This window comes from Dendrobates tinctorius, unplaced genomic scaffold (assembly GCF_039654945.1).
Source record: "Dendrobates tinctorius isolate UK_male_01 unplaced genomic scaffold, ASM3965494v1 ptg000008l, whole genome shotgun sequence".
NCBI classification, from domain to species: domain Eukaryota; kingdom Metazoa; phylum Chordata; class Amphibia; order Anura; family Dendrobatidae; genus Dendrobates; species Dendrobates tinctorius.
Window position 1 is genome coordinate 22,722,608 of NW_027361676.1, and position 16,281 is coordinate 22,738,888.

General features: G+C 45.4%; 1 protein-coding gene across 1 annotated transcript in view; it reads right to left on the reverse strand.

Moving 5' to 3' along the window:
* The window catches only part of ASIC5 (acid sensing ion channel subunit family member 5), a 116,228-nt gene that overhangs the window by 46,235 nt on the left and 53,712 nt on the right, over positions 1–16,281 (reverse strand). The window contains exon 5 of the mRNA XM_073579021.1: positions 13,161–13,398. Within this exon, the coding sequence (XP_073435122.1) occupies positions 13,161–13,398 (238 nt within the window). The remainder of the gene's footprint in view (positions 1–13,160; positions 13,399–16,281) is intronic.

Sequence of the window (16,281 nt, forward strand, 5' to 3'; positions counted from 1 at the left end):
ATTCACTTGAGTAAGGGCTCATTCACACAGTGTTTTTGCTTAGAAAAAAAAATGCAGCGTTTTACTGTACCAGCAAATCTAATAAGATTTCTAATGTTTTATGCCTATGCTGCTTATTTTTTACATGTGGATTTGAAGCAGTTTTACGTATGCAGCATATCAATTCTTTCAGCATTTTTCATCCATTCAAATGAATGGAGAAAAAAACTCCAAAAATGCATGTAAACGTGCGACAAAAATCATGCGCATTTTATGCATAGGTTAACAGAAATGTCTGCTGTAGATATTTAATGTGTGCACATACCCTGAGGTATCCTTATTGCATATAGGTACAGTATATACAATTAACCCCATAGAGAGGGGATGCAGTCAATTTTTGATTTTGTTTGTTGATTTTTTTTTCAAATAGCCATAACTTTTTTAATTTTCCAAACACATATCTGTTTGAGTGCTTGTTTCTTGAAGGACCGGTTATAGTTTTAAAGGAAAGCATTTATTTTACCATGTGTAGTAACGGAAAATGGCCAAAAAAAATCCAAGTGTAGTGAAATGGTGAAAAAAGCATACGCCATCATCATTTTTTTTTTTTTTTTACTTTACATTGTTAATTGTGCGGTAAAAGTTACCTGGAAATATGATTATCCAGGTAAGATTAAAGAGATACATATAGGGTTTTTTATACTATTTTAATGCCTTAACAAAAAAAATCAGAATTTATATGTATGGTTTTTTTTTCAAGTAGCACAGATTACAAGGGCCAATACAAGTCTGTGGGTCCATGAAAAACAGTAGAGTTACAGCACACAGATGCTATCCATGTGTCATCTGTGTGCTGTACGTGTTTAACATGAGTGGAGGGAAGCTTTGTAATTTCATTCATTTCTTTATCCATACTGGAAAAATACTGATGATACTGATGACATACTGTGACAACACTAATGGAAAACACAATTGACACTGATCCAGTTTCTTTCGGTACCGGTTTTATATGGACGTTTGAAAGGGCCTTAAATAGAGTCAGTCTGTCAGCACAGAATGACTGTCAAACCAAGTACAGGAGCTCAGATACAGCCAGACTCGGACTGGCCCAAAGGAGAACAGGAGAATCCTCCAGTGGGCCCTTCTGGAAGAGTGGGCCACCACCCTTTTATATGAGCAGTTCTGGGTACAATATACCGTACTTGATTCACTATGTACATGTGAGCAGGTTGCGGGATGCAGTGACAGACAGAAGGCAGAGCAAGAGTTAATAACTTTAACTGAACAGGGAATACTCCACGCAGGGAGGGAAAATGGTTAACGGGGTGTAAACAGTTCAAAATATAAACAGTGTGCCTCGAGGACATTTGTTTTGGACCAACATGTGGTCCCTGGCCTTAAGAGTTGTCCCTTGCAGGGGAGTCACTTCATGATGTTCAAGTTCTCGAAACTTGGTCTGCACAAGTCGATGTAGAGTCTGCAGACGGTGATGATATTCACGGACCCAGGTGGACACCCCCGTCCGTGGGTAGTCCTCCTCTGGATCCAATTCCAGCTCTGTGATTTCTCTTCCCTTCTAGCCGAACAGTAGGGTGTATGGTGTATATCCAGTCGTGCTGTGTACCCGATTGTTGAACATCCAGACTAATTCAGCCACAAACTCAGGCCAGAGAACCTTCCGGTCTTTCTCCCGGGTTCTCAGCATCAGAATCAGCGTCCGATTAAAATGCTCACAAGCCCCATTCCTGTTGTGAGTTCATTTTCCCCTTCACCATTGCGTACTGATGAATTCCCTTTTCTGGTGAAGGAAGATAGTGAGGCTGATTACCAAGCACCTGAGCTGGATGATGATGACTGGGTGACTGGAATTGCTGACTGGATATAAGGCAGCCGACGCCCTTCTGCCTTGCTGGTGATTTCCCTGAGGGATTCTAGGAGACCAGTCTGATTCCTGCTCCTCAAAAGCTAAGTTTTCTGCTCTGCTTTATGCATTTGTGTTTTGGTTTTGTTTTGCCTTGTTTTTCTGGATTTCTGCCATTCCCTGCTGGGGTGAGCTGAATTCCTTTTTGCTCTGTCTTCAGAAAATACCTGAGTACTGATATAGTCTTTTTGAAGCCTAGCGTCTTCAGGGCTTTTTTCCCTATCAGTCTGTTGGCTCTTGTTTTGATAGGGTTTTTGGCGGATTGCAGACAGCAGCTTTTCTATCCTGTCCTATTTAGTTAGCTTTGGCCCCATCATTTGCTCAGCCTATCTTTCTATCTGTGTGAGTGCTTTTTCATCTTGCTTCACCGTCATTATATGTTGGGGGCTGCCTATTGCTTTGGGGTCTGCTCTGGGGCAGTTTAGATTTCCCTTTCTGTCTTTAGGCTATTTAGTTCTCCGGCTGTGATCGAGGGGTCTAGTGTACCGTAGGAACCCCCCACGGCTACTGCTAGTTGTTGTTGTTAGGTTGAGGGGTCTGCAATCCGATAGCTGCCAACTTCTCTGGTTTTCTGGACTTAGCTAGTATTTCTGTTTTTTGCCTCCTATGGTGACTCATTCATAACAGAATCACCAGCCATACCGCAGATCCTAGGGTACTCAATAGCAGGAAAGAATTGTATTAAAAAAAAAAAAAAAAGTGTGTATATTTTTTCCTCTATATCTCTGAGGCCGTAGGGGGAATTTTTTTTTCTCTCCATGGAGATAAAGCAATTGTCTGATCGTGGGGAGCAGCTCGCTGTGGAAGTGCGGGGAATTTCCATCTACCTTGCTCATTCACATGCTGCTGAACCAAAGATCCCTACTCCTGATGTGTTTTTTGGGGATCGGTCTAAATTTTTGAATTTCAAAAATAATTGTAAATTATTTTTTGCCTTGAAGCCTAACTCGTCAGGGAGCTCCGCACAGCAGGTTAAAATTGTCATCTCTTTGCTGTGTGGCGATCCCCAGGATTGGGCGTTTTCTTTGAAACCAGATGATCCTATTCTGACTAATGTGAACGCATTTTTTCAAGCCTTGGGGTTGTTGTATGACGAACCTAATGCTATTGATCAGGCTGAAAAGATCCTGTTGGCATTGAGCCAGGGTCGAGATTCTGCAGAATTGTACTGTCAAAAATTCCGAAAGTGGGCGGCCCTTACTACCTGGAATGATAATGCCTTGGCAGCTCTCTTTCGGAAGGGTTTGTCAGAAGCCGTAAAAGATACTATGGTGGGATTTCCTGTTCCTTCTGGTCTTGACGATTCTATGTCATTAGCCATTCAGGTTGATCGGCGTTTACGTGAACGCAGGACTGCACGAGAGGTGTTGCCACCTGTTGAACAAGTGTCTGAACCTATGCAATGTGATAGAGTTTTGTCCAGGGAGCAACGTCAGGAGTTCAGAAGGCGTAATAAGCTGTGTTTTTTTTGTGGAGATGCCTCGCATATTATTTCTGTCTGTCCTAAACGAGAGAAACGTTTTGCACACACGTTTTCTGTGGGTGGTGTTCAACCTAAGTTTCTTCTGGCAATTACTCTGATCTGCTCCCTGTCCACATTTTCCGCCAAGGCTTTTGTGGATTCGGGAGCAGCCCTGAACCTAATGGACTTGGATTTTGCTAAACGTTGTGTATTTCCGATGACACCTCTGCGGACGCCTATCCCTTTGAGGGGGATTGATGCTACTCCTTTGGCGAAAAATAAACCTCAGCTTTGGACCCAGGTGGTAATGCGGGTCGCCCCAGACCATCAAGAAAATTGCAGAATTTTGGTGTTGCATAATTTGCTTGATACCATTGTTCTGGGGTTTCCCTGGTTGCAAATTCATAATCCAGTTTTGGATTGGAAATCTGTGTCTGTGGTGAGTTGGGGTTGTCGGTGTGCCCTTAGTGAGGCTCCGGTTTTTTCCACCTCTCCTCAGTCGCATGATGTTCCTGACTATTTGGCAGACTTTTATGATGTATTTAGTGAGAATGAGTCTGTGCCTTTGCCTCCTCATAGGAGTTATAACTGTGCAATTGAACTAAGCCCGGGGTGTAAATTCCCCAAGGGTCGGCTCTTCAATTTATCTGTACCCGAGCACGAGGCTATGCGATCCTATATTAAGGAGGCGTTGGAGAAGGGTCATATTAGACCATCCTCTTCACCCTTAGGTGCCGTTTTTTTTTTCGTGGCCAAAAAGGATGGTTCATTAAGGCCTTGTATTGATTATCGTGCCCTCAACAAAATTACTATTAAATATCCGTATCCGTTACCCCTGATTTCGGATCTATTCTCCAGAGTTAAAGGTGCTTGCTGGTTTACCAAGCTTGACCTCAGGGGGGCGTATAATCTTATCCGCATTAAGCATGGGGATGAATGGAAGACGGCATTTAATACTCTGGAGGGACATTTTGAGTACCTGGTGATGCCTTTTGGGCTCACTAATGCCCTTCTGTCTTCCAGTGTTTCATGAACGACATTTTCCGAGACTTTGTGGATAAATTTTTGATTATCTATCTGGATGATATTTTGATCTTCTCCAAGGATTGGGATTCTCATGTGGAACATGTTCGGACTGTGTTCCGGATCTTGAGGGAGAATTCCCTGTATGTCAAAGGATCGAAATGCCTTTTTGGGGTACAGAGAATTTCATTTTTGGGATTTATTTTGTCTCCGTCAACTATTGAAATGGACCTGGCCAAGGTACAGGCCATTTATGATTGGGTTCAGCCCACTTCTTTGAAGGCCCTCCAGAAGTTTTTGGGTTTTGCAAATTTTTATCGGAAATTTATAGCAAAATTTTATAGTATTGCCAAGCCATTGACTGATCTGACTAAGAAGGGTGCTGATGTGTTGAATTGGTCTCCGGAGGCTGTTTCTTCCTTTCAGGAGCTGAAGCGAAGATTCACTTCTGCCCCGGTTTTGCGGCAACCTGATGTCTCACTCCCATTCCAGGTAGAGGTGGACGCTTCTGAGATTGGTGCAGGAGCTGTTTTGTCCCAAAAGGATCCTGTAACATCTAAAATGAATCCCTGTGCTTTCTTTTCCTGAAAGTTCTCTCCATCTGAACTTAACTATGATGTGGGGAATCGGGAACTGTTAGCCATGAAATGGGCATTTCAGGAGTGGAGACATTGGTTGGAGGGAGCTAAACATCAAGTCGTGGTCCTCACTGACCACAAGAATTTGATTTACCTGGAGTCGGCCAAACGCTTGAACCCTAGACAGGCTAGGTGGGCCTTGTTTTTTACACGTTTTGATTTTGTGGTCTCTTTTCTTCCTGGCACTAAGAATGTCAAGGCTGACGCTCTCTCTAGGAGCTTCTATGCTGATTCTCCTGTGGTGACCAAGCCTGCTACCATCTTAGGCAAAGGGGTAGTTCTTTCTGCTATCTCGCCCGATTTGAGACGTGCTCTGGAATAGTTCCAGGAGGACAAACCTGAGCGTTGTCCCAGTGGAAAGTTGTATGTTCCTGACCAGTGGAAGAAGAGAGTGATGTCTGAAGTTCATTGCTCTGCATTGGCTGGTCATCCAGGTATTTTTGGTACTAGAGATCTGGTGAGTCGGTCTTTTTGGTCGCCCGCCTTGTCTCGTGATGTCAGGAATTTTGTGCAGTCCTGTGGTACTTGCTCCCGGTCTAAACCTTGTTCTCGCTCTAGTGGGTTGTTGATGCCTTTGCCGGTCCCCAGGAGGCCATGGACCCATATTTCAATGGATTTCATCTCTGATATGCCTGTCTTTCAGAGAATGACTGTTATTTGGGTGATTTGTGATAGGTTCTCTAAGATGGTTCATCTTGTACCACTCCCTAAATTGCCATCTTCCTCTGAGTTGGTGCCCCTGTTTTTGCAACAGGTGGTTCGCTTGCACGGGATTCCTGAGAACATTGTATCTGACAGAGGAGTTCACTTTGTGTCTAGATTTTGGAGGACTTTCTGTTCCAAGCTGGGAATTCAGTTGTCCTTCTCCTCTGCTTTTCACCCTCAGACCAATTGGCAGACGGAGAGAACAAACCAGACCTTGGAGTCGTATTTGAGATGTTTTATTTCCGCTGATCAGGATGATTGGGTTTCATTTTTGCCCTTGGCCAAATTTGCTTTAAATAATAGAGCTAGTTCTGCCACTTTGATGTCACCTTTTTTTTGTAACTTTGGGTTTCATCCTCGATTTTCTTCAGGGCAGGTGGAGCCTTCTGCCTGCCCAGGTGTTGACACTGTGGTGGAGAGAATGCACCAGATCTGGGACCAAGTGGTGGATAAGTTATCTCTCTCCCAGGAAAAGGCCAAGCAGTTTTCCAACCGACATAGGACCATTGGTCCCCAGTTTAATGTTGGTGATATGGTTTGGTTATCATCAAAAAATATCACTATGAAGGTGGCTTCTCCTAAGTTCAAGCTAGATTTATTGTACCTTACAAGATTTTGGAGATTATTAATCCGGTCTCTTTTCGTTTGGCTCTTCCTGTCACATTTAAAATCCATAATGTGTTTCATAAGTCCTTGTTGAAGAGGTTTGTTGAACCAGTTGTTCCTGGGGTGGCACCTCCGGACCCTGTATTGGTTGAAGGTAACATGGAATATGAGGTAGAGAAGATACTGGATTCCCGTCTGGCTAGACGGAGACTCCAGTATTTGGTTAAGTGGAAGGGTTATGGTCAGGAGGATAATTTCTGGGTCTCTGCCTCTGATATTCATGCCAAAAGATTGGTGCGTGCCTTTCATCGGGCTCACCCTGATCGCCCTGGTGGCATGGATGAGGGTTCAGTGACCCCTCCTCAAGGGGGAGGTACTGTTGTGAGTTCATTTTCCCCTTCACCATTGAGGTCTGATGAACTCCCTCTTCTGGTGAAGGAAGGTAGTGAGGCTGATTACCAAGCACCTGAGCTGGATGATGATGACTGGGTGACTGGAATTGCTGACTGGATATAAGGCAGCCGACGCCCTTCTGCCTTGCTGGTGATTTCCCTGAGGGATTCTAGGAGACCAGTCTGATTCCTGCTCCTCAAAAGCTAAGTTTTCTGCTCTGCTTTTTGCATTTGTGTTTTGGTTTTGTTTTGAATTTGTTTTTCTGGATTTCTGCCATTCCCTGCTGGGGTGAGCTGAATTCCTTTTTGCTCTGTCTTCAGAAAATACCTGAGTACTGATATAGTCTTTTTGAAGCCTAGCGACTTCAAGGCTTTTTTCCCTATCAGTTTGTTGGCTCTTGTTTTGATAGAGTTTTTGGCGAATTGCAGACAGCAGCTTTTCTATCCTGTCCTATTTAGTTAGCTTTGGCCCCATCATTTGCTCAGCCTATCTTTCTATCTGTGTGAGTGTTTTTTCATCTTGCTTCACCGTCATTATATGTTGGGGGCTGCCTATTGCTTTGGGGTCTGCTCTGGGGCAGTTTAGATTTCCCTTTCTGTCTTTAGGCTATTTAGTTCTCCGGCTGTGATCGAGGGGTCTAGGGCACCGTAGGAACCCCCCACGGCTACTGCTAGTTGTTGTTGTTAGGTTGAGGGGTCTGCAATCCGATAGCTGCCAACTTCTCTGGTTTTCTGGACTTAGCTAGTATTTCTGTTTTTTGCCTCCTACGGTGACTCATTCATAACACATTCCCTTGAGGATGGTAGGGCATCATTCTGGATTTCTCAATCTGATACAGGCGATGCACCTCTTCCATTCTTTTGAGAAAGAATGCCTCAGTGCATTCGAAATGCGCAGCACCTGAGGGTCATGTGAACTTGTCCATCACTGCTTTATGTTTTTATCCATCAATGAATAAAATATTTTTGGATCGTTTTGAAGCTTGAACAAATTTTTCTTGTTCTTATCCATGTGTGACTGCACTGGTTCTGCGTTTTCCCACACCACATGCTTCAATGGAAAGAGGGGAGCTGGTTTCTCATTTGCTTGTTCTCAGCTCTTCCATAACCCATCCATGAAAACATGTGCCTTGGTCAGAGTGAATCCTTTATGGGCAACCTTACACTCGGATGAAGTCCCTGCAAATGGCCTCTGCCACCGACTCAGCAGTCTTATCCCGGGTTGGGGTTACCGCAGCGAATTTAGTGAATTGATCAGTCATTACCAGACAGTGTTCATATCCAAGGTGAGCTGGGCCCACAGTCAGGTAGTCAATCATCAACACCTCTAGGTGAGCAGAAGTCACAATGGTTTGTGTAGGGGCCCTCTGTTCTGGGAGCTCCACCAACTGACAGCTCCTGCATTGCCGACAAGCTTCATCCACTGTGGCTTTCAGTCGAGGAAAGACCAACTTCTGCAGCCACTGGAACATAATTTCCGGGCCAAAATGGGCTACTCTCTCATGCGCTTCCGTGGCCACCTCCCAGAGCAGCTTTTCCGGAAGCACCACTTGACAGATGATTCCCAACTCCCGTGCCAACTACACCTTCCCGTACAGCAGGCCATCTTCCAACTGGAGCCTCTCCCATTGCTGAAGGATCTGTAGACCTCCCGGTGACAGGGCGTCTCTCTCTTTGGCTGTGAAGTTGCTTCAAGGCCATCCATTGCCTCATCTGAGCGCGTTCCCTATCTTCCTGTTGAAGCCGTACGCAATCGTCACGGGGTCACCCCAGCGTCTGTCCTCTAGACGTCTTCCTGATCTGTCCCTGCATGCCACCATCATCCTGGCGGAGTTACGGAACTCAGGGATCTCTTCAGCCTCCAGCTCTTCATCCCGGTCAGGTCCAGGTCGCTCGTGAGTCACCCTGGATAAAACATCAGCATGAGTGTTCTCTGCTCCTCTTCGATAGGCAATCTTGAATCTGTACTTGGCCATGCGAGCTACCCATCTCTGCTCCAGGGCCCCTAATTTTGCGTTTTCTAGATGAGCCAGAGTATTGTTATCGGTGTGCACTAAGACTTCGGACCCTGATAGGTACTTAGCGAATTTCTCGGTCATTGCCCACACAAACACCAGTAGTTCCAATTTGAAAGAACTGACATTTTTTGGGTTCCGTTCGGAGTCGTGGTGGGACCGACTTGCATATGCAATCACTTGCTCTCTTCCGCCCTGCATTTGTGACAATACCGCTCATAGTCCATGCAGACTCCCATCAGTATGAAGGATGAAGGGTTGAGAGAAGTCAGCATAGGCCAGTACGGGTGCCTCAGTCAGGGCCATCTTCAGGGCTCAGAAAGCTTCTTCCTGACTGTCTCCCCACTGAATGGTCCGATTCTTTGCACCAGATGGCACTCCTTTCAGCAACTCCAGCAGCGGGTTAACAATGAGAGTGAAGTTTTTCACAAACCATCGATAATACCCGGTGAGCCCCAGGAAGGCCCGGACATCTTTCATGGGCTTCGGGGTGTGCCAGTCCTGTACTGCCGCTATCTTCTCACACGAAGGTCTTACTCCTTCAGAGGAGACAAGTCCCAAGTACTCAATCTGCTTGTGGAAGAGGTGATATTTCTGAGGTTTTACTTTCAGGCCATGCCTCTGTAGTCAGCTCAGTACTTGCTCCAGTCGTTGTAAGTGCTCCTCAAAGGTAGCTGCATAGATGATGAGGTCATCCAAATAAATTAGGGTAGCCTCGAAATTCAAGTCTCCCAACTATCTCACCATCAATCGTTGGAAGGTCCCGGGTGCATTGATAAGGCCGAAGGGCATCCGGTTGAACTCGAACAACTCCGTAGGCAGTATGAATGCTGTGTTCGCCCGGTCTTGCTCAGACATGGGCACTTGCCAATATCCACTGGCAAGATCTAACGATGAGAAGTACTTTGTTTTTCCCAATGCGGACAGTGATTCTTCGATTCTCGGCAGTGGGTACAGTGCAAGCATTCAGTTTCCGGTAGTCTACACAGAAGCGCCGTAATTTTTCCTTACCAGAACAATGGGCGCCGCCAACGAACTTTGGCTTTCTCTGATGACTCTGCTCTGTAGCATATGCGCCAACATCTGCTTCACCTCCTGGAACATTTGTGGTGGGATTTGTCGGTATCGTTCCCTAATAGGTGCGGTGCATGGGTGATGGCTGTATTACCCCAAAATCATCATCATGACGAGCAAAAACATCCTGATATTGCTCTAGCACCGCTTCCATTTGTTGTACCTGTTATGGTGAGAGTTCTGATGGCATGGCCCGCATCTGCTCCAGGATTCAGTGTCCTTCCTTTAGGTGACTGGATTGTGGTTTGGAGGACACGATACAGCCCGTGTCCAGGGGTTCCCCTGATTCACTGCCAGCTGAACAGCCTCCGGTGGTATCAACTCTTCTGGCATTCCCATGATCTGTGCTACTTCACTCTTGGATAGAAGCGTGAGTTCACCCTCCCCAAGGTTGACACATCGCACTGGCACATTTCAGTTGTGAACAATGGCTAATGTTGATGCAATGAGGAGCCCTGGAGGTAATTGCTCCATGACAGCAGGCTCTATCTGGACTTTGACTCCTTCAAGAGAGGTACAGGTTCGGATAGGCAACAAGAGCACAGTCTGACCTGGTAGTAAGATGAGATTGGTGGAGGCCGGAACAATCACCTTGCCTAATGCTTTTCCTTCACTTGACATCTCTTGGACTTGACCCACTCGTATCAACTGTTGGAACACTCTTCTCTGGGGGGTGCGAGGGCTCCATTGACTCAGAAACACATCAGATGACGCGTTGACCAGGAGGTTCCCAAGTTCCTTCAGTACGTTCATTCCCAAAGTCACAGTGGGGCCGGAACCAGAGTCCCCAGCGGTCAACAGAACTCCTTTTCGGCCCACATTCTTGCCACATACAGTGATTTGCATCCAGACCCCACCCCTGAGACTGGGATGTGTAACTGATTGGCTGCTGTCAATCTGATCATGGGACCCCATTCAGGCCACATCATCTTGGGAAAATGACGTCTGAAGTAAGTTTCAGGCATAGTAGTTACTTGAGAGCTGGTATCAACTAGGCAGTGGACAGCCCAACCATCCATTTCAGCTCAAACAAGAGGACTTGAAGAAACTAAACTTGTGGGACTTCTCCCTCTCCTTCTTGGCTGCCCAGGCGCTGGGCGGCATCCCCCAGCCACGGAGCCCACTAGTTTAACAAATAGTGGTGGAGGGTCTTTCCCTGACATGCACATCCTTGAGCGAAATGTTTAACGTCTCCACAGTTGAAACAGGTCGGCTCTATGCAAGGTCGGCCTCTATGCGATGCAGTTTCAGCCCCCCGGCGAGGCTTGGGACCAGTTCTGACCCCAGAGGGGTCCAAGGGTGCTGGATGTATCTTCTTCAGTTCAGACCATTCCTCTCGCATGTCATAGATTTCCTTCCGAAGTTCTCTCAACCAGCCTGGTTCAGTCACCAACGGGACAGACATCTCTTCGCTGCAGACCTTCCCTACCAGGACTGTCACCCTCTGCTCTTGCTTGTGCGCACTTCGGCCCCTACTTCCAAAAAGGACATGCGCATATTAACCTGCAAGTGCTCCCGTAAGGCTTGTTTAAGCAGTGCGTCTCTAAAGCCTGCTTCTAGCTGATCTCTCAGAACTTTGTCAGGGGTTCCTACACATACGCCATCTCGCATCTTGGACTTCCTGCACCGCTTCATGTACGGGGTCACGGATTCCCCCTCCCTTTGGACACAGATAAACAAGCACATGCGCAACTCTCCAACATCCATGGTGTCTCCATGAATTTTTTCTAGGATTTGTAGTACTTTGTCAAAGGTATCCCGTTCATGTGGGAGCCAGAACATGACAGCGCTTCCTGCTTCTCCATCCAGATCCATCATACCAATCTCTGCCTCCATCGCGGGAGTCATGGAGTGCATCCTCAACATGCCCCTGACCTGCTCAGTCCAGGCCCATAGCAAAGTGTTTCTCCCTGTAAATTTTGGGAGGTTGCTCGGCATTGCTCCCAGAGGTATACTAGCCCTTGGGGCACCCATGACTGCTTGGTCTGTCCCCTCTGTGTCTGTAGACTGCATCCTGCCAATTATGCCAAGTGTGAACAGGTTGCGGGATGCAGTGACAGACAGAAGGCAGAGCAAGAGTTCATAACTTTACTTGAAGAAGGAATACTCCATGCAGGGAGGTAAATGGTTAGCAGGGGCGTAAGCAGTTCAAAGTATAAACAGTATGCAGAGTTAAAGAACAGCAAAAAGGGTACCACAGTTCTTGTGGGGTCACTTATCCAGTCAGACATTCCCCAGGATGGGATGAATCACGGAGCAGGAGATGATGTCCACAACAGCCGGTGTGGCACTTGTCCAGTGGGGGTCCTGAAGATAACGCGGATTCGTCTTCTGGCAACAGCAGTTGGTCTCCGGTACCTTCCGCTGCCCCTAGTCCATATACTGATGTAGCCAGGAGAGTGCGGGTCACCACACTGTCTGCACCCACCGTTGTCCGGTGGATATACACTGGGGAATCAGGGTGCAAATGACGGTCCCACACCCGGTCTCTCTTACGCGGCACACGCGCGGTACTCACTGGCCCAGATTATCTGGCATCTCATTTCGTGGCGACCAACAGGCACACTGCACGTCTCTCCTCACAGTCTCTGCCAGCGGTGGCGGCGGTGCTCGAGCGCGGGCCTGCGCTGTACAGATGCTCCAGGGCCGGAGCAATCACTGGTCTCTGCTGCGCGCTGCCTCTTTCTGCCAAGTTTGCCTGTTTCCGCACGCACTGGCACTGTACCCCCTTAACCACGACCCTGCTTCCGCATGCAAGGATTGGTCCTGTCCCTCAAGCTTTCCCCCGGACAACAGAGAAGACAGCCCCGACAGTTCCGGATCCGGCACAGAACAGGTACCTGCGGCACGGTCCTTCTTCTTACATACAATGGCAGCATCGTTATTTTTATTCAATAATCAACCTAGGTTATTGCTATAGAAATTTGTGAATGAGGATAATATCACATTTGCATGTAACTGAAAAGTGGCACCCCAGTCTGACACTGGATACAGCTATGATAAAAATTGCACAGACTGACCCGACACCTCTCCTGATCAGAGCATGACCGCATAATGTATTCCTAAGCAGCTGTCACACTCAGGTCGGAAGCGAAGATGGTTAGTTCAAGGATTCCAATGCAATCCTCGCCCCAGAAATACAGCCGTCTGCCTGTCCTACTACTTGTTAAACCTCATTTTGTAAAATCAGCTTAAATGTGTAGACTATTTCTGAATCAAAGGTTAATATGGTAGTCGTAAATTACACTGCTGTTATGATTGGTAAATTAGTTTTTGCAAACAATCATCTATATGTTAGGATCTGTCCAAATTATAAATTACTGGAAGAAATGAAAGAAACTTTACCTCTGGGTAGCATGGTATGCCAAAAAAATTACACTTTAATAATGTCCTGTTATTGATATAAAATCCGTGGTTTTTGGTGAAGTCCTTAATGCTGAAATTTTGGTTAAGTTGCAAAAAGTCAATTACTTCCTGTAAACTGTCAAAATTTTCCTCGGTATTCGAAAAATAAAGAACTGTAGACACAATGTTCCACATTAAAAATGCAATACTCAGATTATTAACAGCATTAGTTTGGTACCTAAAAAATGAAGAAGATACCAATTGTGAGACATTGGCAAGGAAAGCAATGGAATTACTATAAATCCCCAAGATTCCTCTTAGGCCTCATTCACACATCAATATTTTTGATCAGTATTTCATCAGTATTTGTCTGCCAAAACCATAAATGCCTCCAAAGCACAGAACAGGTGTCAATCTTTCAATTACAGTTTTTCTCTGTAAGTTAGGGTCCCGTTACACTAAACGATGCACCAGCAATCCTGACAATGATACGACCTGGTCAGGATCACTGATGCGTTGCTACATGATCGCTGGTGAGCTGTCAAACAGGCAGACTCACCAGCGAGCAGGACCAGCGAGGATGCTGGTATCCAGGGTAAATAGTGGGTAACTAAGTGCACGCGTCGCTTAGTTACCTGCTGTTTGCCCTGGATACCAGCGTGCTCACGCTGGGAGTTGGTATACAGGGAAAACAGCAGGGAACTAAGCGATGCGAACACTTAGTTATCCGCTATTTACCCTGGATACCAGCTCCCAGCGTCTGCTTACAGCGCTGGGAGCTCGCTGATCATTGGTCTCCCGCTGCCACAAGCAGCGATGCGTGCTGGCCAGTGGGAGACTAACGATCAAAAAATGGCCCAGGACATTTCTGCACGATCAGCGATACCTGGCGGGGGGGCGGTCGCTGATGCATGCCACACACAGCGAGATCAATGGCGAGATCGCTGATGCGTCACAAAATTGGTGACGCATCAGCGATCTTGCTAGCGATCTCGCTTAGTGCGAAGTACCCCTTAAACTCCTAACTTTGGTTTAGAAACAGCTGATACAAAATACTGGCGTGTGAATGAGGACTTATTCGCACATAAGTGTGATGTGTCCTTAGGGTGTACATTTTTTTTCAGGTAGCACACTGACACAGAATTTCATGTAACCATACACACATCAGTTCTAAAAAAAAAAAAAGTCTCAGAGCAGGTCCTACTCTCATCTGTTTTGCAGATCAGACTTGGTCATTAAAGTCTATAGGGATCATGAGACATGAGAAATAGAAAGAAGAAGACAGACTTTGTACTTTAGTGTTCCAACCTAGTTTAATCCATTTTTAACTGATTCATTCTTAAGAGTTAACCCATTCTCCGTTTTTGCGTTTCTGTTTTTCTGTTTTTCCCAGAGTCATAACTTTCTTAGTTTTCCATCAATATGGCCATGTGAGGGCTTGTTTTTTGCAGGACAATTTGTACTTTTGAACGCCACCATTGGTTTTAATAATCATGTACTGGAAAATGGGAAAAATAAGTCCAAGTGTTGTGAAATTGCAAAAAAAAGTGCAATTCCACAGTTGTTGTTTTTTTTTTTTTACCATGTTCACTAAATGCTAAAACTGACCTGCCATTATGATTCTCCAAGTCATAATGAGTTAATAGACACTAAACATGTATAGGTTCTTTTTTATCTAAGTGGTAAAAAAAATCCAAAATTTGTTAAAAAAAAATGGTGCCATTTTCCGAGACCTGTAGCATCTCTATTTTTTGTGCTCTTGGGCTGGGTGAGGGCTTATTTTTTGCTCCCCGAGCTGATGTTTTCTTTGACACCATATTGGTATAGATATGATCTTATGATCGCCCGTTATTGCATTTTATTGCAATGTAGCAGCGACCAAAAAAACGTAATTTAGAAGTTTTGAATTATTTTTCTTGGCGATTCTGAATGCGGCCATACCAAATATGTGTATATTTGTTTTTTTTTTATTGTTTTATTTTGAATGGAGTGAAATGGGGAGTGATTTGAACCTCTATATTTTTTAAATATTTTTTAAAACTTTCTTTTCACTTTTTGCATGCTTCAATAGTCTCCATGGGAGACTAGATGCTGCAGTACTTTGATCTGCTGTGCTACACACAGGCAATGATCAGATCACCTGTGTGTAGCAGAAATGCTCACTTGCTATGAGCACCAACCACAGGATGGTGCTCATAGCAATCTGGCAATGGTAACCATAGAGACCTCTGGTTGCCATGCAAACCCATCGGTGACCCGCGATCATGTTACAGGGTCACCAATGGGTGGGATTTTCAGCGCGCTTCCTGTAAGTGTGATTTAAATGCTGCTGTCAGAGACTGACAGCGGCATTTAACTAGTTAACAGCCGCAGGTGGATCACGATTCCACCCACAGCTGTTGTGCTCACATGTCAGCTGTAGAGATCAGCTATCATGTGCCCAGAAAGGTGCAGACTCAGCGCCAGAGCCCACGCCAAACAGGGGGAGTCTGGCATCAGCGTACTATTACGCCCGATGTCGAAGAGGGGTTAATGGATTAAAAAAAGTTCCAACATTCAACCATATTCAGGGAAAAAAACCAATGCAACTAATGTGACACCTGAGGAAAAATGGTTAAAAAATTCAGTCTATCCTTATATGCATACTAGGCTCGAGGAAGTATATCCAGGAAAAACTGAGTTAGCTACGATAAATCTTGGGTTTGTATGGAATGGTAGGCAGGTATGGTATGCGGACCACCTGCATAGTCAGTTAAGCTGATGTTTAGTTAGTGCACAGCCAGCCAAAGGTAAATTTGTGTTTTGGGCCTGAATGTAAAGTTGTTACACTTGTTTTCTAAATCAACAATAAAGCACAGAATAAGCCCTGAACTTCTGTGTCACTATCTCTAACTGTATTTGATCCCATTTTACATAATCTTCCACTATAATAAATATATACAGTTATGGCTGAAAGTGTTGTCACCCTTGAAACTGTTCCAGAAAATGAAGTATTTCTCAACTTAATATTTGCTTGCAGACCCTTTGGAATAAATAACTGCAATCAATTACCGTATTTTTCAGATTATAAGACACTCCAGATTATAAGGCGCACCCCAAATTTTGAGGAGAAAAATAGTAA